Source organism: Stenella coeruleoalba (genome assembly GCF_951394435.1).
Source record: "Stenella coeruleoalba genome assembly, chromosome: 16".
NCBI lineage: Eukaryota > Metazoa > Chordata > Mammalia > Artiodactyla > Delphinidae > Stenella > Stenella coeruleoalba.
Genome location: NC_137162.1, coordinates 61,748,147 through 61,768,105, shown reverse-complemented (window position 1 = coordinate 61,768,105; position 19,959 = coordinate 61,748,147). Strand labels below are relative to the sequence as shown.

Below are 19,959 nucleotides of genomic sequence, written 5' to 3'. Positions count from 1 at the left end.
CCTGGTGGCTCAGTGGTTAAGAATCTGCCTGCCAATGCAGGGGACATGGGTTCGAGTCCTGGTCCGGGAAGATCCCACATGCCGCGGAGCAACTAAGCCCGTGCGCCACAGCTACTGAGCCTGCGCTCTAGAGCCCACGAGCCACAAGTACTGAAGCCCATGTGCCACAACTACTGAAGCCCGTGCACCTGGAGCCTGTGCTCCACAACAAGAGAAGCCACCGCAATGAGAAGCCCGCGGACCACAACAAAGAGCAGCCCCCGCTCGCCACAAGGAGAGAAAGTCTGCACGAAGCAATGAAGACCCAACACAGCCAGCAATAAAAAAAAAGAAAATAAATTTATTAAAAAAAGAAAAAAGGGACTTGATATATAGTCTTTTGACTAGCAGATGACAAAACTAGGTTCGGGTCTTGAGCACAGTGTTGGAACCTCGTGTCCTGGGCCTGGCTCTGCCTCTGTCCTGCTCCGTGACCGTGGGCAGATACTTTTCCCTCTCGGGGCCTCAGTTTCCTTATCAGGATATGTGGGGATGACATTCAAAATATTTAAGCGTGGTGTGGCTCAGGACAGTCACCGGTCTGCTGCAAAACTCCTCTGTAGTGAGACTGTGTGCTCCCTGGAGCCAGCTGTGACCCAGTGATCCTTGGGTTGTAGCTTGTTTGAGGTTCAAGGGACCTTAGAAGATCATCCAGTACAGCGGCTGGCAAACCATATCCTTCAGGCCCATCTCCTGTTTCGGTAAATAAGAGTTCAATAAGTGTTCGTCGGGACACTGCCATTCCCGCTCATTTGCGTATTGTCAGCAGACGCTTAAGGCTGCAACGGCAGAGTTGAGTAGTTGCAGCTGACTGCGTGGCCCACAAAGCCTAAAGTATTTACTATCTGGTCCTTTATAGGAAAGGTTTGCTCACTCCTGATCTGATAGCTATTAGATCAGATGTGAAAACTGATCCTGACACAGAAACTGAGTCTCAGGAGGCAGAAGGGTTTGCTCGCCACGGGTCCCGTGTGATGGAGGCAGAGCTGGCCGGGGAGCCCAGGTCTGTGGACTCCTGTCTAGTGCTCCCCACCCCAGTCATTCCCCCACCCTGCCTTTCCTTTTGTAAAGAGGCTCAGACCCCAGATCATGAGCTCTGGGAGGCTGTGTCTTATTCATTGTTATAATCAGCACAGAACCTTGTTGGGTCTTGAGTGCACAGCGCTCCGCCTGGTTTAGCATCTACAGAAAGCTGTGGGTTTTGTTTGAAATGGCCCTGTGTGGAGGCAGAACTACTGCTAGTAATTGTAGTTAGATTACTAAATGATCACAGTCTTTGAGGCACTGGGCTAAGCACTTACTTCATTAGCGCATTGTCTTCTCACAGCAGCCCTTAGGAGGTTGCAATTACTGGAAACGGAGCTATAGAGCAAGTAATTCCAAAGCCATGGAGTTACTGAGCGGTGGAGTTGGAGTCATACCCAGGCCACGTGGCCCCAAAGCCTGGGTCCTGAACCACTGCACTGTGCTAGGGGGTTGTCAGTGTGGGGTTGTTCTCAGAGACAATCTGATGGAGGGACCGTCTGGGATGGTCCTTGTTAAGCCTTGTTTAAGGAGGCCTTAAACAAGACAGAAGCTTCTGTCTACACAAAAGTCCAGGAGGTGCTCCAGGCTGACATGGCTGCTCCATGATCAGTCAGGCTCCTCTTCTCTTGTTGCCCCACCATCATCAGCATCTACTTCCTGCCATCATTTCTGGATGCTAGACAGGGAGAAGGAGGGAAGGGTAGAGGGCACACATCTTCTCTTTAAGGGGATGGCCCAGAAGTTGCACACATCACTTCTCCTCACATCCCATTGGCCCAAACTGAATCACATGATCACACTAGCTGCAAGGGAGGCTGGAACATGTAGTCTTCAGCTGGATGTCCCAGTCACAATTCCAGGGTACTGTAGCTGAGGAAGAAGGAGAGAGTGGCTATTGGGGGACAGTGGGCAGCCTTTATCATAAATGCGTGGGTGGGACGGGGTGGCCCTGCCGTAGGCCTGGTGAGGGTGGAGCGGATACTGGCCGCGGAGGTTGCCTGACTCAGTCTCCATTCTGCCCCTGGCAGGTACAACTGCAAGGAGGAGTTCCAGATCCACGATGAGCTGCTCAAAGCCCATTACACGCTGGGCCGGCTCTCAGATGCCACCCCAGAGCACTACCTGGTGCAGGTGAGGTTGGGCCTGCCCCTCTCTCCCCCTTGCGGCCTCTCCCACCCTCTTGCCCTCCTTCCTCACAGGCTCCCTCCCTAATCTCCTCCTGCTTTCCACACTGTCCCCCTTCTCTGCTTCACTGCCTCACCCCACCCTCTGGGGTCCTGATCCCACTTCCTCTCACCCCCTGGTTTCCTGGGCCCCGTTCCTCCTGCCCTGTGGAGCCCCCTGCTCTTCTGTCCCCATCTGTCCCCTGCCTGGCCCCCAGCCTGCCCACACCTCTCTCTCGGAGCACCAGGGAGAACAGAGAAGGGAGCCTGAAGGACTTGGGACCCCAGACGGCTCCCTGCAGGCTCTCCATCCCATTCTCTTTTGAAGTTTCAGGACTTCTCTGGAATGTAGAGAGATGTACATGTACATGTACATCTATCTATCTGTCTTTGTATCTTTTTTTTTTTTTTGCCTTAAATATCCCCTGGAAAGTAAAGTCTACAAGGGCAGATGACTTTTCATGTGTCTTGTTCACTGCTGTAGCCCCAGGCCCTAGAACAGTGCTTGGGTATAATGTAGGTGCTCAATAAATAGTGAATGAATGAATGAATGAATGATAATCATGATGATTAAACTGTATTTGTTGAAAGAGGGTCCGGGTAGGAGGTGGCAGTGGACGGGTAGATGGGTGAACAGGTGGATGAGATGACCTCATGGTTCCTTTTTGCCCAGGAATGTGTCTTCCGGTTCCTCCTGCTTTCACCTGATCCCTGAGTAGTGTTTTCCTCTTTTCTCTGTAGTCACTGCCTCCCCAGCTGGGGAGGGGAGAAACCTGCCCATTCCCAGAGCCGCAGGCCTCTAGGAAGTGGCTAGCAGTTTTCTCCTGGTTGGTTCTTGGTGCCCCAGCTGTGACTCCCTACTCGAGCCCCTTTTCCATGAGCTTCCTCTGGGTAGGAGAGATGTTTGCTGTGTGCCCGGGGAGCTGCAGGCCCACCCTAGAGGCGGCTTTGGTCTTCTGTTTCTTGTCCCTGGAGTACCTCTCCCTGCTCTCCTTCTTCAAGGCCAGGCTCAGATGCCACTTCCTGCATGAAGCCTTTTTGGATTCCCCCTCAGGAGGAGTTACCTTTCCTTTTCCCACACTGTACGACACTCCTCCTGGCATCACGGATAGTCATGTATTTTGTCTACTTTTTCCACGAGTCAGCAGACAACTCGAGGACCATGTCCCCCGCCCCCTCTCCCTGCTCCCTATCCCCTGGGGCCTGGGACAGAGCCCTGTTTGTAGAAGACATCCCTGAGTCATCTGAGTGACCACCTGTGGCTCTCCCCCTGCCAGGGCCGCTACTTCCTGGTGCGGGATGTTGCAGAGAAGATGGACGTGCTGGGCACTTTGCAGAGCTGTGGGGCCCCCAACTTCCGGCAGGTGCGGGGCGGGCTCACCGTGTTCGGCATGGGGCAGCCCAGCCTCTCAGGATTCAGGCGGGTGCTTCAGAAACTCCAGAAGGACGGACACAGGGTAAGCATGGCCATTTCCCATGCAGGGGCTAGCCCCCAAATCTGGGGAAAGGGGTTCCAGGAGGGGCAACTTCAGAGGCTCTGGAGGGGCCTGGCCATATCATAAGGAGGGTGACTGGTGACCAGGACCAGGCCCTGCCAGGCCTTCAGTGCCATTATGGTCACTGTGGTCAGCATGACTGGGAAATTCTGGGTGAATGTTTATTGCAGTGTCCTGTGTGGACATGGGAGTCCCAAGGTCAGAAGCCCCTTATACACCCCACAGGATGATGATCACAGCTAACACTTACGTCCCCATGTCAGTCCTATGAGGCAGTTATTCTCCCATTTTGCAGAGGAGGAAACTGAGGCCCAGAGAGGATAAGTGACACAGCCCCTGAGTGGTGTCCCACGACACAAACCTAGACCCCTGGACTCCACGCGCCTGCTTTACATGCCTCCTCTCTCCTGCCTGATGTGGAGGTGGGGTTTTGAGTGTCTCCAGGACAGAGGATGAGTGTCCACTGTGATTGCAGGCTTACGGCGGGCAGCCGAGTGTGATTTGACCTGGGTTAAGATGGAGAGTCCTTAGTGAACCAGAGTGGGGAGGGGGTGTTAGCTGAGCACGGATCCCACCTTCCCAGCAAGTTCTGCAGGGCGGGGCCTGCCCACACATCTCCCTCTGTCTGTACGGTGCTCAGTGAATGCATGATTACGTGGTGGTGGTGGGCATTGGCTTCTTCAGCTGATGTTTATCAAGCGCTTGATTTACCTAGGGCTCTGCGCTAGGAATTGTGGGGACACGACAATGACAAGGACACGATTCTACCCGCAAGGAACCTGTAGTCCACAAAGGGAGAAAGATGTATTCACTGATAACGTTAATCCAGGGCAGGAGTTAACACCACGAGATTCAGATCAAGGGCTCTTGGCCCTGAGAGGAGGGGGGTCAGGAGCCGGTGGCCTTGGGACTGAGCTTTGCTTCTGGGGTAGGATTCAGGTTGCAGGGGCAGAGTGGGGCGATGGGCCCGGGATGAGGGGGAGCGGCTAGCTCGGAGGCCCCGAGGTGGGGGAGCGGTGACGCTTCCTTCCTTCTTGGGTTCCCGGCAGGAGTGCGTCATCTTCTGCGTGCGGGAGGAGCCCGTGCTGTTTCTGCGTGCTGATGAGGACTTTGTGCCCTACACGCCTCGAGACAAGCAGAGTCTTCATGAGAACCTCCAGGGCCTCGGACCCGGGGTCCAGGTGGAGCGCTTGGAGCTGGCCATCCGGAAGGAGGTGAGGGCCAGCGGTGCAGGTGGGAGGCCGCCCCCCGGTAGGCTTTGGACAGCTGGGTTGAGCCCCAGCCCCGCTTTGCTCTCACTGGCACACACGCGCTCACTTTTCTGCCCTGCTTGGGTGAATGGCTGCTGCAACGCTGGCCCCGGGCAGCCTGGGGAAGGACTTCTCTTCTCGGCTCTGCTTGCCTCTGCCCCTTTCCCACCCTGCTTTTCTCCTCCAAACTCAGCACCATTATTTAGAAAAGGGTCTGGTGGAGGGGAAAGAGCACTAGACTGAAAGCCCCAGGACAAGTTCAGCCTCCTGTGAGCTGTGAGGCCTGGGCTGGGTCACTTCTCTCCATGCACCTCTGTTTCTGAGGTTCTTCTGTCCTCCTCCTTCACAGCTGGGAGGTTTGTCAGGGTCTCTGAGGCTGTTGATGCGCCCAGAGGTGTGTAAAGAGTGTGTGGGGGTCATGGCATCCCCTACCTCCCCTGGGACATCCCGGGCGGAACGGAGGCCGCAGCTCAGGCTTTCTCCCCTCTAGCTCCCAGCTGACCGACCTTCCTCCTGTCCTTCAGTCTGGCGGTTTAGCCAATTCCTGCTGCCCACCGGGCCAAGCCCTTCCAGCCTGGCCCCAGTGTGGGCCATGTCAACTCAGGCATGGGTGGCTGCCCTCGGGCCAGCGGCCACCCTGGTCCCGTCAGGGCTCCCAGGGCACAGAGAGGACCTCTGGTGTGTAGTTCTCCCTGGAGGGAAAGCAGCTTGTCCATGGCCTCGGTGTGGCCTAGGCACTCCAGAGCTCAGCCAGGAAAGTCCATCATGGCCCTCTGACCCCCTACCTCCTCTAGATCCACGACTTTGCCCAGCTGAGCGAGAACAAGTACTACGTGTACCACAACACCGAAGACCTGCGGGGGGAGCCCCACGCCGTGGCCGTCAAGGGCGAGGACGATGTGCACGTGACCCAGGAGGTGTACAAGCGGCCCCTCTTCCTGCGGCCCACCTACAGGTACCGAGGGCCTGCACAGGCCCCCAGTGTGCTGGGTGTGGGTGCTCTCTGGGCCTGCTCTCCAGCTGCGGCCTCAGTCTCACCATCTGCAGGTTGGGCTGAGTTCCCCACGCCTGTGTCTCCCATGGGAATATGGGGGTGAGGGGATGTCCGGCGTGTGTGGCCTGCCTGATGGGCCGCTCCCTCTCACCCGGCAGGTACCACCGTCTGCCCCTGCCAGAGCAAGGAGCCCCCCTGGAAGCCCAGTTTGATGCCTTTATCAGTGTCCTCCGGGTAAGTGGGGGCAAGAGGGGTGCTGGGAGCATGGAGGGTGGGCAGGTGCTTGGAGAGTGGGTCTGTGTCAAGGCCCCGTCTCCATGGAGATGCCCTGGTGGGTGTGGCTTCTGGAGGAAGGCTGAGGGCGTGAGTGTGTGGGCTGTGTGTGTGTCTGGTGTGGGTGTGTATTTGTACATTCTCTAATGACAGAGCCCAGCGCTGACCATCTGGAGGACTGGACTCTGGCTGTGGCTTGGCTGCTAACTTGCTGTGTGATCCTGGACAGATCTCCTAACTTCTAGGCCTCAAGTTCCTCATTTCTATATTGGAACTAAAAATTCTTACCTTCCAGGCTTCAGCTGATATCTCCTGAGTACCGGTGTTTCTGTCCCAACCCCCTTGGGAGGTCACCTTATTTAATTTGCCTCTCACAGCAGAGTAACTGTGGCCCTGTCCCCTCTGAGTAGTTCTCAGCTCCAGGGCCCTGGGAAGGAGGCAGGGCCTGTGCTCCTGGGGCAGGTGGAGCAGATCGGGCCGTGGGGCTGGGCGGCCCATGTCATGATCCCCCAGCCCCAATTTGGTCCTCAGCCGCGGGCCTTCTGGTCACGCTGTTACCTGCTCTTCGTGGCCCTTCCCCAGGAGACCCCCAGCCTGCTGCTGCTCCGAGAGGCCCACGGGCCTCCCCCTGCTCTCCTCTTCAGCTGCCAGACGGGCGTGGGCAGGACCAACCTGGGCATGGTTCTGGGCACCCTCATCCTGCTTCACCACAGTGGGACTGCCTCGAGGCCGGAGTGAGTGGCTCGTGGGACCCAGTGCCTCAGGGGACTGTGGGGATAAGGAGAGGGGAGGGCAGGGCTGCCCCACGTTGCCGGGGACACGTCAGAAGCCCAGAGCTACAGCTGGAAGTTGGGCAGCTGGGGTTCACTTCCCAGTTTGCTGCAAACTTCACTGGCTGACCTGGAGAAAGTCACTTGGCCTTTCTGGGCCCCAGTTTCCCCAGTGGAACAAACGCCTCTTGTCTCCCCAACTGATTTGGAAGGAAAACTTGGAGCATGTAGTCCGGTGCCTCTCATCGGCCAGGTGAATGGGAGGGTGTCGACAGCGGGGCGTCCTCCAGGCCTGTGGGAGTGCTGATGAGGGTACTGCCCCTCCCTGTCAGGGCTGCCCCTACGAAGACCAAGCCACTGCCCATGGAGCAGCTCCAGGTGGTCCAGAGCTTTCTCCACGTGGTGCCCCAGGGGAGGAGGATGGTGGAGGAGGTGAGTGAGGGGGCTGGGCAAGGAGCTGGGGGCGGGGCCGTGGAGGGGCACTCGTTCCCCTCACTGGGGGGCCTCTTCCTCCCCTGCCCGCTCCTTCCCTTCCCAGCCAGTCATTCTCCTTCCCCCTCTCTTCTACCTCCTGCCATCTTTCCATGGCCCTGCTCCATCCCTGCTGCCGTCCCCTCTTCCCTGCCCTGGTCTCTGGCACCAGGTGGACAGAGCCATCACCGCCTGTGCAGAGTTGCATGACCTGAAGGAAGTAGTCTTGGAACACCGGAGGGAGCTGGAAGGCAGCCCGCCGGAGACCCCGGCTCAGGTGAGGCACCGAGAGCCGCTGCTTTTGCCTGAGCCCGGCAGCCTTGTTTGGTTGGGCCTGTTGACTGGCCCCCTTCAGACTGGCTTTTCCTAATTGCTGCTTCTCCCATGAGCAGAGCAGTTTTCAGAGGAAGGGGAGATGGGGAGCTGGGCCTGCAGGAAGAGAGGAAGTTTACTTTCCCTGACCAGGACCCCTTGCTGCAGAATAAACAGGATGGAGGAAGGGGCTGCTGGCAAGGTGCTGGGGGCCTCTGGCTCCAGATACTTCCCAGGCTGCTCCCGGCTCCCCCTGCAAATAAAAACCCTCGCTGTTCTTTGGGAAGGCCAAGGTTTGGTCCAGCCGCTGATTCTGCAAGAGTGACGGGCTCTGGGCTGTCTCAGCGGGCCTGTCCCTGTGCTCTGGGGAGAGGAGGTTGGCTTGTTCGCACACAGCGCGTGGAAAGAATCTAAAGCCCGCAGAGTCTTTTTCTTCTTTAACACTTAAAAAAGTGTTTTAAAAGCAATATTATATCATAGAAAATTGAGAAATCAGAGAAGGAATAAAACTGCCTGTCATCCAAGCCCAGCTGCCGTGAGCATTTTGGCTGCCTTCCTTCAGTTTTCATATCTCTGATGTTCTTTTGTAGGTTGCCTAGGGCACGTCTATGTCCTGCTTATTTCGTGTAACCCCGTCCCTTCCATGTCATACCTGCTTATCGTTGTTGAGGTTTACTGGCTGTGGAACCAAAGCCATCGTGAGGCTCAGCCATCATTGGCCCGATAGGTTAGGAGCAGAGCTCTGGCCCGATTGCCTGAGTTCTTTCTGTTCCTGGCTCTGCCACCTAGAGGCGTGTGGACCTGGGCAACCTGCTTCACTGCTCTGTGCCTCAGTTTCCCCACTCGTAAAATGAGGCCACTCACAATAACTACCCCATAGGGTTGTTGTGACGATTAGATGAGCTCAGGTCATAAGGCCTCAGAAGGGCACCTGGCAGAGCAGGTGTTCCTCCTGGCCGTCACCTGCTGTGATCGTCAGGCCCCATCTAGTTGCGCAGTGGGGTCAAAGTAAGTACTTCGCATTGAACTACTTCGTGAAGATGAGGCTTTTGTGTATTTAGGATTTTTCCCCTTATAAGGTCTAGATTAGGGGTTGACAGACGATGGCCCACGGGCCAAATCCAACCCACCACCTGTTTTGATAAATAAGTTTTGTTGGAACGAGGTCTTGCCCATCCATTTATGTACCGTCTCTGGCTCTCTTATGCTGCCGTGGCAGAGTCTGGCTCTCTGGCTCTCTTATGCTGCAACAGGCAGAGTCCTGTTGCAAGGCAGATCGTGTAGCCCACAAGCCTAGAAAATTTACTGTCTGGCCTTTTATAGAAGTAAAAGTTTGCTGACCTCTGGCCTGGATTCCCAAAGATGGGGTTAAATTTCATCCAAGGGCATGACCTTTTTTTCGGGCCTGTACGAATCTCACTTGCCCTCCAGAAGGTGGTGCTGACTTAGCAGGAGAAGCCTGAGATCCGAAGGTGAAGAGAGGGACCCTTGGAATTTTCTGTGACAGCCCCCTGCCCAGAGGACGCTGGGGTGGGGAGGGTCGCTGCTCTTAAGCGAGGGCCTCTGGTTCAGGGAAGGGTGTTTATACACTTGCTGCTTCAACACGGATTGTAGGCGACCCTGCATGGTGGGTGGCATTGGAGCAAAGCGGCGAGGCCCAGCCTGTCTCTGGGCACAGAGCCTCACCGAGAGCTGGAGTGCCTCCTGGGGTCACCAGTAGCTCTTCCTGCACCATGGATAAACCACAGCAAATGGGATAGGGTTGGAAGAACTTCCAACCTGGCGAAACAGGGTTATGAAGGGTGGGGGTAGATTGTCTAATGGGAATTTCTGAGGCTTAACTCCTGCCTTCTGGTGTGGGGATGGGTGGCTTAGCAGCCCCATCTTTACTGCCCGCCCTCCTTCCTGGTCCCTTCCTCTCAGGAAAGCGGCAGCCAGCGCGGTGTCCGGCAGAGGGCGCTGCGGAGCCTGGAGCGATACTTCTACCTGGTCCTGTTTAACTACTATCTCCATGAGCAGGTGGGGTAGGGGGATGAGCGGACCCATCCCCCTTTCTCCTGGGGCCCCTCCAGACTCCCCACCCAGTGACTGGCATGGGGTTGATGGGGACCCCTGTGGAGCCGGGGAGGGGAGTGGGGACATGTGTGTTGGTTCCAGAGGAAGGCGGGTTTGGGAGAGGCAAGGAGAGACCCAGATAGAGGGATGGTCCCCGAGCAGGTCAGGCAAAGGGAGGCCCCACGTCTCTTTCCTCTGGGCCCATCTCTGTACCCTTAGCCAGGGCATCGGGGCCTGGAGGGATCTCGCTTCGGATATGCTGGTCCTCTCTCCCCAGCCCCTCATCCCTGCCCTGGGCCGTGATGGGTATCTCTTGGGGTCCCCCGACCAGAGGGCAGGCAGGGAGAGTTTGGGATGGCCATGTGACCCTGAACTCCCGTCTCTCCCTGCCTCGGGCTGCAGTACCCGTTGGCTTTTGCCCTCAGTTTCAGCCGCTGGCTGTGTGCCCGTCCCGAACTGTACCGCCTGCCTGTGACACTAAGCTCAGCGGGGCCTGTGGCCCCTGGGGACCTCATCACCACCGGCTCCCTGGTGAGTGTGCCTGGCTGGCTGGGGAAGTGGGCGTGGGTGTGGGCTGGCCCCGGGGTTGATTACAGCCTTGGTTCCTGTGGGGTTGGGCTAAGCATTTCCCTCACAGGAAGCAAAGGGTGGATGGTCCGTGCGGTGATGGGATCCTCCTGTGAACAAAATGGGGCCATTCTCAGGCCCTAAGAAGCATTTGCAGCTCTGGCTACGTTCCAGTACCCACTCCTCATTCTCAACGCCAAGCGCTCTGGGCTGGGAGTCAGGAGACCTGGTTCTGGTATCTTTGCCACCAGCCTCTCATCTTTGAGCCTCAGCTTCCTAATCTGGAGAGTGGGCACCATTGCACTTGCCCTTGCCAGGGTGGTTCTGAGGCTCCAAGTGTGCAAAAGTGCTTTCTAAACTGTCAAGTGCTGGTCTCACCCCCCACTCCCCATGCCCACCTGGGGCCAGGTTCTGAACCTCAGTCGGCCGCTGAGGGTCCCAGGCTTGCTTCTCTCCCAACAGGGGGCAGATGACCTCGTCTCCCCGGACGCACTCAGCACCGTCAGAGAGATGGACGTGGCCAACTTTCGGCGGGTGCCCCGTTTGCCCATCTATGGCACGGCCCAGCCCAGTGCCAAGGTGACCAGCCAGGGGGCCCACTTGCGGGGTGAGGAGAAGGGGGTTTGAGCTCTTGCACTGACGGCCATCTGTCCCCCCAGGCCCTGGGGAGTATCTTGGCCTACTTGACCGACACTAAGAGGAAGCTGCAGCAGGTCGTGTGGGTCAACCTGAGAGAGGAGGCTGTGCTGGAGTGTGACGGGCGCACCCACAGCCTGCGGTGGCCTGGGCCCCCCACGGCCCCTAGCCAGGTGGAGGTGAGGCCCTCCTGCCTTGTACGCACCCCTGCCTTGGAGGCATTCTGGGGACTTGGCCTGAAAGGGTCTTCAGAAGCTTCTGTGCTCCTTTTGTACAGATGAAGAAACTGAGGCCCCGAGAGGAGCGGTCTCAGGGAGTGGCTGACTCAGGACTCCCTTGCAGCCCCGGGTCTGGTTATAAACCTTGAGGCTTGAGAAGGGGGAGGGATGGGCCCGGAAGCCAGGACTATCCTGGCCGCAGAGGTGCTGGTCTTTCAGGGCTGGCCTGGGGGCTGCCGCGTGGCCTGAGCCCTCCGTCCCACCCTCCCCTAGAACCTGGAGACCCAGCTGAAGGCCCACCTGAGCATGCCTCCCGCAGGCACCCAGGGCCCACGGACCCGCAGGTTCCAGACATGCCTCACGACGCAGGAGGTCTTCAGCCAGCACCGCGGGGCCTGCCCCGGCCTTACCTACCACCGCGTCCCCATGCCAGACTTCTGTGCCCCCCGCGAGGAGGTGAGGGGGCTGCGTGGCTGAGGCCTCTGGGGAGGGAGAGGACGCCCCCCCTGCCTCCCTCGGGCCTGGGCCTTGGCTGTGGGCACAGCTCCCCAGAGGGACTAAGAGCTTGTTCTGCAGGGTTTCAGGTCGGCCTAGGCGGTTTATTCACATGCCTGCCAAGCTTCGTGTTTGCGTGTGCGCGCGTGCCTGTTTGTGTGTATTATGTGTTGTAGGTGTGTGTGGGGTGGGTGGGCATGTCTGTGTGTGTTCAGAGTGGGTGTGGTGGTGGAGAGTGTGTGTGGTGTGTTTGTGTCTATGGAGGCTGTGCTGTGCCACTTGTCTTTACTGGGGGACGCGTGGAGAGCGTGTCTGGTGGGGAGCTGTGTGGTGTGTGTGTAGGGGGTTTGTGGAGGAGGGTGCTGGGGAATGCTGTGTGTGACTGAGGGAGTTCTGTCTGCATGTGATATCTGTAGGTTTATGCCTGTGAATGTCTGTACGGTCTGTGGGTCTTTAAGGTTTGTGTGGTGTGTGTGCCTGGCGTGTGTTGTGTGGGGGTCGCTGTGTGCCTGTGTGATGTGTCAGTTCTTTGGGTGATGCGCCTGTGTCTGTCTGTCTGTGAGACGGGTGGTGACGGGGCTTGTATGGCCCCCTCACTTTGCTCTGTGGGTCTGGCTGCCCGTAGTTTGTTGCCCTCTGGTGGTCTCACGCTGCAGTGATTGGCTGAGGTTGGGACTGCCCTCAAACTGGGATCTGGGTTGGGTCCACCTCAGGTGGGCAGTAGGGCGGGGGCGGGGGGGGTCCACGTGCAGCCCCGGGGGCGCAGCACATAGGAATGTGCTTGTTCTACCTGGCAGATGGTGGGCACCAGGAACCTCAGGTGTGTGCCCGTGTCTGCTCATACGTCCAGTGCCTGGTTACATGGGAGTGTGGCTGTTTACGTGCACGTGGTCTTGTGTGTACTGCAGTGAGCTGAGCGTATGTGCATACAAGGTTGTGAGCCTGACACAGCCAGGCTCCGGGCAGACACTCCCAGGACAGCTGCCATGGTTGCCATTTGGAGGGATGGGCCATCTTGGGAGTCTGTGCAGCTGGGAGTACCCACTGACTCAGACCTTGGTCTCCCTGTGCAGGATTTCGACCGGCTGCTGGGGACCCTGCAGGCTGCCCTCGCCAAGGACCCGGGTTCCGGCTTCGTGTTCAGCTGCCTCAGCGGCCAGGGCCGGACCACGACCGCCATGGTGGTGGCCGTGCTAGCCTTCTGGCACATCCGAGTATGTGTGGCCTCCTGTGTGAGGACAGGGCTCTGCCCAGGCAGGGTGGGCATTTGGTCCCTGGGGACCCTGGCTGTGGCAGGAAGGTGTGGTCCCAGAGCCCCCTCTCATCAGCCCTGGGCAGACGGCGCGTGGGCTGGCAGACCCCCGGCACGGGCTCCAGCTGTGGGCAGAGCTGGGGGAGGGTGCGGTCTGGTAGCCATGCTTCCGGTCCCAGCAGCTGTCCTCCCTTAGGGCTTCCCTGAGGTGGGCGAGGAGGAGCTCGTGAGCGTGCCCGATGCCAAGTTCACCAAGGGCGAGTTTGAGGTGAGCATGCCCCGTGGGGTCTCCAGGGGACACCTGGGGGAGGGGAGGGGTGAGTCTTGCTGGCAGGTTGGGGGGAGATCTTCAAAGCTCCTCCTAAGGCCATTACCTTATTCTACCTCATCGTATCAGTCCTTCCCTGTCCCCATTTCACAGATGAGCAAACAGGGCACAGGGTAGCTTGGCTCTGGGCCCCGGCAGATGGTGTTTGGAGAAGAGGGGGCGGATCCCCCCCACTCCTCCTGGCCCTGCTGCTGGGCTCCTGGCCACCATCTTGTCTGGGTAACACTGACGACCACCTCACGGGCACCTGGGACCCAGCTGCGGTTGGTGACCCTGGTGCCGGGCCCCGGACCACCCCGCCCCACCCCCATTTCAATTCAGGGCACTGGATGGACAGTGCTAACATCTCACATTTAGCCATCCATGTATTGCACCTCATGTGCCTCATGTCACGTTCCCTGACACCCTGTAAGTAGGTGGCAGTGTCTCCGTCTTACACATGGGGCAAGTGGAACTCAGAGTTGGCACGTGGCTGCCCGGTGTCGGTGTTGTGGTCGGCTCCTGCCTACCTGGCCGGCCTGGCCAGTGCCCCTTCCCTGCCCTCCCTACTGTCCTGACACCCTGGCCTCCATGCAGCTCCTCAAACTCACCAAGCGCTTTCAGCTTCTGGGCCTTTGCATGTGCTTTTCCCTTGCCCTGGACCACTTCTCTCTTCCTTCTTCTGGCTGATTCACTGATTCTTTTCCTTTTAATTTCTTATTGTGGTAAAACGTACATAACACAAAATTTACCATTTTAACCATTTTGCAGTGTACAGCTCTGTGGCATTAAGTACATTCACATTATTGTGCAACCATCACCACCATCTCCAGAACTTTTTCCTTAGGCCAAATTGACCCTATCCATTAAACACTAACTGCCCATCTCCCCTCCCCCAGCCCCTGGCAGCCACCATTCCACTTTCTATCTCTATGAATTTGACTATTTTATATACCTCATGTGAGGAGAATCATACAGTATTTGTCCTTTTGTGACTGGCTTATTGCACTTAGCATAATAGCATCCAGTTTCATCCGTGGTGTAGCATGTGTCACAATTTGCATTTTTAAAAGGCTGAGTAGCATTCCATTGTAAGTGTCGACCACATTTTGTTTATCCATTCATCTGTCCGTGGGCACTTACGTTGTCTTCACCTTTGGGCTACTGTGAATCGCGCTGCTGTGAACATGGGTGTACACATATCTGTTTGAGTCTTTGCTTTCAATTCCAGAAGTGGAATCACTGGATCAACTGGTAATTCACTGTTTAAATTTTGAGGAACTGCCATATTGTTTTCCACAGCAGCTGCACCATATACATTCCTGCCAGCAAAGCACAAGGGTTCCAATTCCTCCACATTCTTGCCAACACTTGTTGTTTTCTGTTTTTTTTTTGATAATAGCCTTCCTAGTAGGTATGAAGTGACATCTCACTGTGGTGTTGATTTGAATTTCCCCACCGACTAGTGATGTTGAACATTGTTTCATTTGTTTTATGGCCATTTTTGTATCTTTCTTGGAGAAATTCCTATCTGAATTCTTTGCCCATTTTTGATTTGGGTTGTTTTGTTATTGTTGAGTTGTAGGAACTCTTTATATATTCTGGATATCAATCCCTTGTTAGATACGTGATAGTTCGGTGGGTTGCCTTTTTACTCTATTGATAGTGTCCTTTCATGCAAAAATTTTTAATTTTGATGAAAATCAATTTGTCTGTTTTTTCTTGTTTCCTGTGCTTTTGGTGTCATATCCAAGAAGTCATTGCTAAATGCAACGTTATGAAGCTTTTCTTCTAAGAATTTTATGGTTTTAGCTCTTACATTGAGGTCTTTGATCCATTTTGAATTAATTTTATTTCTTTAGTTTAATTTTATTTTTTTATATAGCAGGTTCTTATTAGTTATCCATTTTATACATATTAGTGTATATATGTCAATCCCAATCTCCCAATTCATCACACCACCACCCCACCACCACCACTTTCCCTCCTTGGTGTCCATACGTTTGTTCTCTCCATCTGTGTCTCTATGTCTGCCCTGCAAACCGGTTCATCTGTGCCATTTTTCTAGGTCCACATATATGTGTTAATATTACAATATTTGTTTTTCTCTTTCTGACTTACTTCACTCTGTATGACAGTCTCTAGATCCATCCACGTCTCTACAAATGACCCAATTTCGGTCCTTTTTATGGTTGAGTAATATTTCATTGAATATATGTACCACATCTTCTTTATCCATTTGTCTGTCGGTGGGCATTTAGGTTGCTTCCATGGCCTGGCTATTGTACATAGTGCTGCAGTGAACATTGGGGTGCATGTGTCTTTTTTTTATTTTTTATTTGTAGTACGCGGGCCTCTCACTGTTGTGGCCTCTCCTGTTGTGGAGCACAGGCTCCGGACGTGCAGGCTCAGCGGCCATGGCTCATGGGCCCAGCCGCTCCGCGGCATGTGGGATCTTCCCGGACCGGGGCACGAACCCGTGTCCCCTGCATCGGCAGGCGGACTCTCAGCCACTGCGCCACCAGGGAAGCCCCCATGTGTCTTTTTGAATTATGGTTTTCTCTGGGTATATGCCCAGTAGTGGGATTGCTAGGTCATATGTTAATTCTATTTTTAGTTTTTTAAGGAACCTCCATACTGTTCTCCATAGCGGCGGTATCAATTCACATTCCCACCAACAGTGCAAGAGGGTTCCCTTTTGTCCACACCCTCTCCAGCATTTGTTGTTTGTAGATTTTCTGATGTTGCCCATTCTAACTGGTGTGAGGTGATACCTCATTGTAGTTTTGATTTGCATTTCTCTAATAATTAGTGATGTTGAGCAGCTTTTCATGTGCTTCTTGGCCACCTGTATGTCTTCTTTGGAGAAATGTCTATTTAGGTCTTCTGCCCATTTTTGGATTAGGTTGTTTGTTTTCTTAATATTGAGCTGCGTGAGCTATTTATATATTTTGGAGATTAATCCTTTGTCTGTTGATTCGTTTGCAAATATTTTCTCCCATTCTGAGGGTTGTCTTTTCATCTTGTTTGCAGTTTCCGTTGCTTTGCAAAAGCTTTTAAGTTTCATTAGGTCCCATTTGTTTATTTTTGTTTTTATTTCCATTACTCTACGAGGTGGATCAAAAAAGATCTTGCTGTGATTTACGTCACAGAGTGTTCTTACTATGTTTTCCTCTAAGACTTTTATAGTGTCCAGTCTTAACATTTAGGTCCATTTTGAGTTTATTTTTGTGTATGGTATTAGGGAGTGTTCTAATTTCATTCTTTTACATGTAGCTGTCCAGTTTTCCCAGCACCAGTTATTGAAGAGACTGTCTTTTCTCCATTGTATGTCCTTGCCTCCTTTGTCATAGATTAGTTGACCATAGGTGCATGGATTTATCTCTGGGCTTTCTATCCCGTTCCATTGATCTATAGTTCTGTTTTTGTGCCATACCATTATTGTCTTGATTAGTGTAGCTTTGTAGTATAGTCTGAAGTCAGGGAGTCTGATTCCTCCAGCTCCGTTTTTTTCCCTCAAGACTGCTTTGGCTATTTGGGGTCTTTTGTGTCTCCATACAGATTTTAAGATTTTTTGTTCTAGTTCTGTAAAAAAATGCCATTGGTAATTTGACAGGGATTGCATTGAATCTATAGATTGCTTTGGGTAGTATAGTCATTTTCACAGTATTGACTCTTCCAATCCAAAAACATGGTATCATCTTTAATTTCTTTCATCAGTGTCTTATAGTTTTCTGCATACAGGTCTTTTGTCTCCTTAGGTAGGTTTATTACTAGGTATTTTTTTCCTTTTGCTGCAATGGTATATGAGAGTGTTTCCTTAATTTCTCTTTCAGATTTTTCATCATTAGTGTACAGGAATGCACGAGATTTCTGTGCGTTAATTTTGTATCCTGCAACCTTACCAAATTCATTGATTGGGTCTAGTAGTTTTCTGGTGGCATCTTTAGGATTCTCTATGTATAGTATCATGTCATCTGCAAACAGTGACAGTTTTACTTCTTCTTTTCCACTTGTATTCCCTTTGTTTCTTTTTCTTCTCTGATTGCCATGGCTAGGATTTCTAAAACTATGTTGAGTAATAGCGGCGAGAATGGACATCCTTGTCTTGTTCCTGATCTTAGAGGAGATGCTTTCAGGTTTTCACCATTGAGAATGATGTTTGCTGTGGGTTTGTCGTATATGGCCTTTATTATGTTGAGGTAGGTTCCCTCTATGCCCACTTTCTGGACAGCTTTTATCGTAAATGAGTGTTGAATTTTGTTAAAAGCTTTTTCTGCATCTACTGAGATGATCATATGGTTTTTATTCTTCAGTTTGTTAATATGGTGTATCACATTGATTGATTTGCATATATTGAAGAGTCCTTGCATCCCTGGGATAAATCCCACTTGATCATGGTGTATGATCCTTTTAATATGTTGTTGGATTCTGTTTGCTAGTATTTTGTTGAGGATTTTTGCATCTATATTCATCAGTGATATTGGTCTGTAATTTTTTTGTATTATCTTTGTCTGGTTTTGGTATCAGGGTGATGGTGGCCTCATAGAATGAGTTTGGGAGTGTTCCTTCCTCTGCAATGTTTTGAAAGAGTTTGAGAAGGACGGGTGTTAGCGCTTCTCTAAATGTTTGACAGAATTTGCCTGTGAAGCTATCTGGTTCTGGGCTCTTGTTTGTTGGAAGATTTTTAATCACAGTTTCAATTTCAGTGTTTGTGATTGGCCTGTTCATATTTTCTGTCTCTTCCTGGTTCAGTCTCAGAACGTTGTGCTTTTCTAAGAATTTGTCCATTTCTTCCAGGTTGTCCATTTTGTTGGCATAGAGTCGCTTGTAGTAGGATGCTTTGTATTTCTCTTGTGTCTGTTTTAACTTCTCCTATTTCATTTCTAATTTTATTTATTTGAGTCCTCTCCCTCCTTTTCTTGATGAGTCTGGCTAATGGTTTATCAATTTTGTTTATCTTCTCAAAGAACCAGCTTTTAGTTTTATTGATCTTTGCTATTGTTTTCTTTGTTTCTATTTCATTTATTTCTGTTCTGATCTTTATGATTTCTTTCCTTCTACTAACTTTGAGTTTTATTTGTTCTTCTTTCTCTAGTTCCTTTAGGTGTAAGGTTAGATTGTTTATTTGAGATTTTTCTTGTTTCTTTTTCCCTCTTAGAACTGCTTTTGCTGCATCCCATAGGTCCCGTAGGTTTTGGATCATCATGTTTTTGTTGTAATTTGTCTCTAGGTATTTTTTGATTTCCTGTTTGATTTCTTCAGTGATTCTATTTAGTAACGTATTGTTTAGCCTCCATGTGTTTGTGTTTTTTATGTTTTTTTCCCTGTAATTGATTTCTAATCTCATAGCATTGTGGTCAGAAAAGATGCTTGATATGATTTCAATTATCTTAAATTTACTGAGGCTTGATTTGTGACCCAAGATGTGATCTGTCTTGGAGAATGTTCCGTGTACACTTGAGAAGAAAGTGTAATCTGTTTTTGGATGGAATGTCCTATAGATATCAGTTAAATCTATCTGGTCTGTTGTGTCATTTAAAGCTTGTGTTTCCTTATTAATTTTCTGTTTGGATGATCTGTCCATTGATGTAAGTGAGGTGTTAAAGTCCCCCACTATTATTGTGTTACTGTAGATTTCCTCTTTTAGAGCTGTTAGCAGTTACCTTATGTATTGAGGTGCTCCTATGTTGGGTGCATATATATTTATAATTGTTATATCTTCTTCTTGGATTGATCCCTTGATCATTATGTAGTGTCCTTCCTTGCCTCTTGTAACGTTCTTTTTTTTAAAGTCTTTTATCTGATATGAGTATTGCTACTCCAGCTCTCTTTTGATTTCCATTTGAAGGAATATCTTTTTCCATCCTCTCACTTTCAGTCTGTATGTGTCCCTAGGTCTGAAGTGGGTCTCTTGTAGACAGCATATATATGGGTCATGTTTTTGTATCCATTCTGTGAGCCTGTGTCTTTTGGTTGGACATTTTATCCATTCACGTTTAAGGTAATTATCGATACGTATGTTCCTATTACCATTTTCTTAATTGTTTTGGGTTTTTTTTTTTTTTTTTTTTTGGTGGTACGTGGGCCTCTCACCTCTGTGGCCTCTCCTGTTGCGGGGCACAGGCTCCGGACGCGCAGGCTCAGCGGCCATGGCTCACGGGCCCAGCCGCTCCGCGGCATGTGGGATCCTCCCAGACCGGGGCACGAACCCGTGTCCCCTGCATCAGCAGGCGGACTCTCAACCACTGCGCCACCAGGGAAGCCCATTGGGTTTGTTTTTGTAGGTCCTTTTCTTCTCCGTGTTTCCCACTTAGAGAAGTTCCTTTAGCATTTGTTGTAGAGCTGGTTTGGTGGTGCTGAATTCTCTTAGCTTTTGCTTATCTGTAAAGTTTTTGATTTCTCCATTGAATCTGAATGAGATCCTTGCCCGGTAGAGTAATCTTGGTTGTAGGTTCTTCCCTTTCATCCCTTTAAATGTGTCATGCCACTCCCTTCTGGCTTGTAGAGTTTCTGCTGAGAAATCAGCTGTTAACCTTATGGGAGTTCCCTTGTATGTTATTTGTCTTTTTTCCCTTGCTCCTTTCAATAATTTTTCTTTGTCTTTAATTTTTGTCAGTTTGATTACTACTGTG

The 19,959-nt window shown here is 52.3% G+C and overlaps 1 protein-coding gene across 4 annotated transcripts in view; it reads left to right on the top strand.

The window, feature by feature from the left end:
- PALD1 (phosphatase domain containing paladin 1) overlaps positions 1-19,959 on the top strand; it is an 84,885-nt gene that overhangs the window by 39,003 nt on the left and 25,923 nt on the right. For all 4 annotated transcript variants that reach the window (XM_079900553.1, XM_079900550.1, XM_079900551.1 and 1 more), the window contains exons 3-17: positions 2,094-2,196; positions 3,506-3,685; positions 4,774-4,938; positions 5,769-5,929; positions 6,127-6,202; positions 6,824-6,975; positions 7,344-7,443; positions 7,655-7,759; positions 9,718-9,813; positions 10,252-10,380; positions 10,879-10,995; positions 11,076-11,231; positions 11,544-11,726; positions 12,839-12,979; positions 13,214-13,285. In XM_079900553.1, the coding sequence (XP_079756679.1) occupies positions 2,094-2,196; positions 3,506-3,685; positions 4,774-4,938; positions 5,769-5,929; positions 6,127-6,202; positions 6,824-6,975; positions 7,344-7,443; positions 7,655-7,759; positions 9,718-9,813; positions 10,252-10,380; positions 10,879-10,995; positions 11,076-11,231; positions 11,544-11,726; positions 12,839-12,979; positions 13,214-13,285 (1,936 nt within the window). The remainder of the gene's footprint in view (positions 1-2,093; positions 2,197-3,505; positions 3,686-4,773; positions 4,939-5,768; positions 5,930-6,126; positions 6,203-6,823; positions 6,976-7,343; positions 7,444-7,654; positions 7,760-9,717; positions 9,814-10,251; positions 10,381-10,878; positions 10,996-11,075; positions 11,232-11,543; positions 11,727-12,838; positions 12,980-13,213; positions 13,286-19,959) is intronic.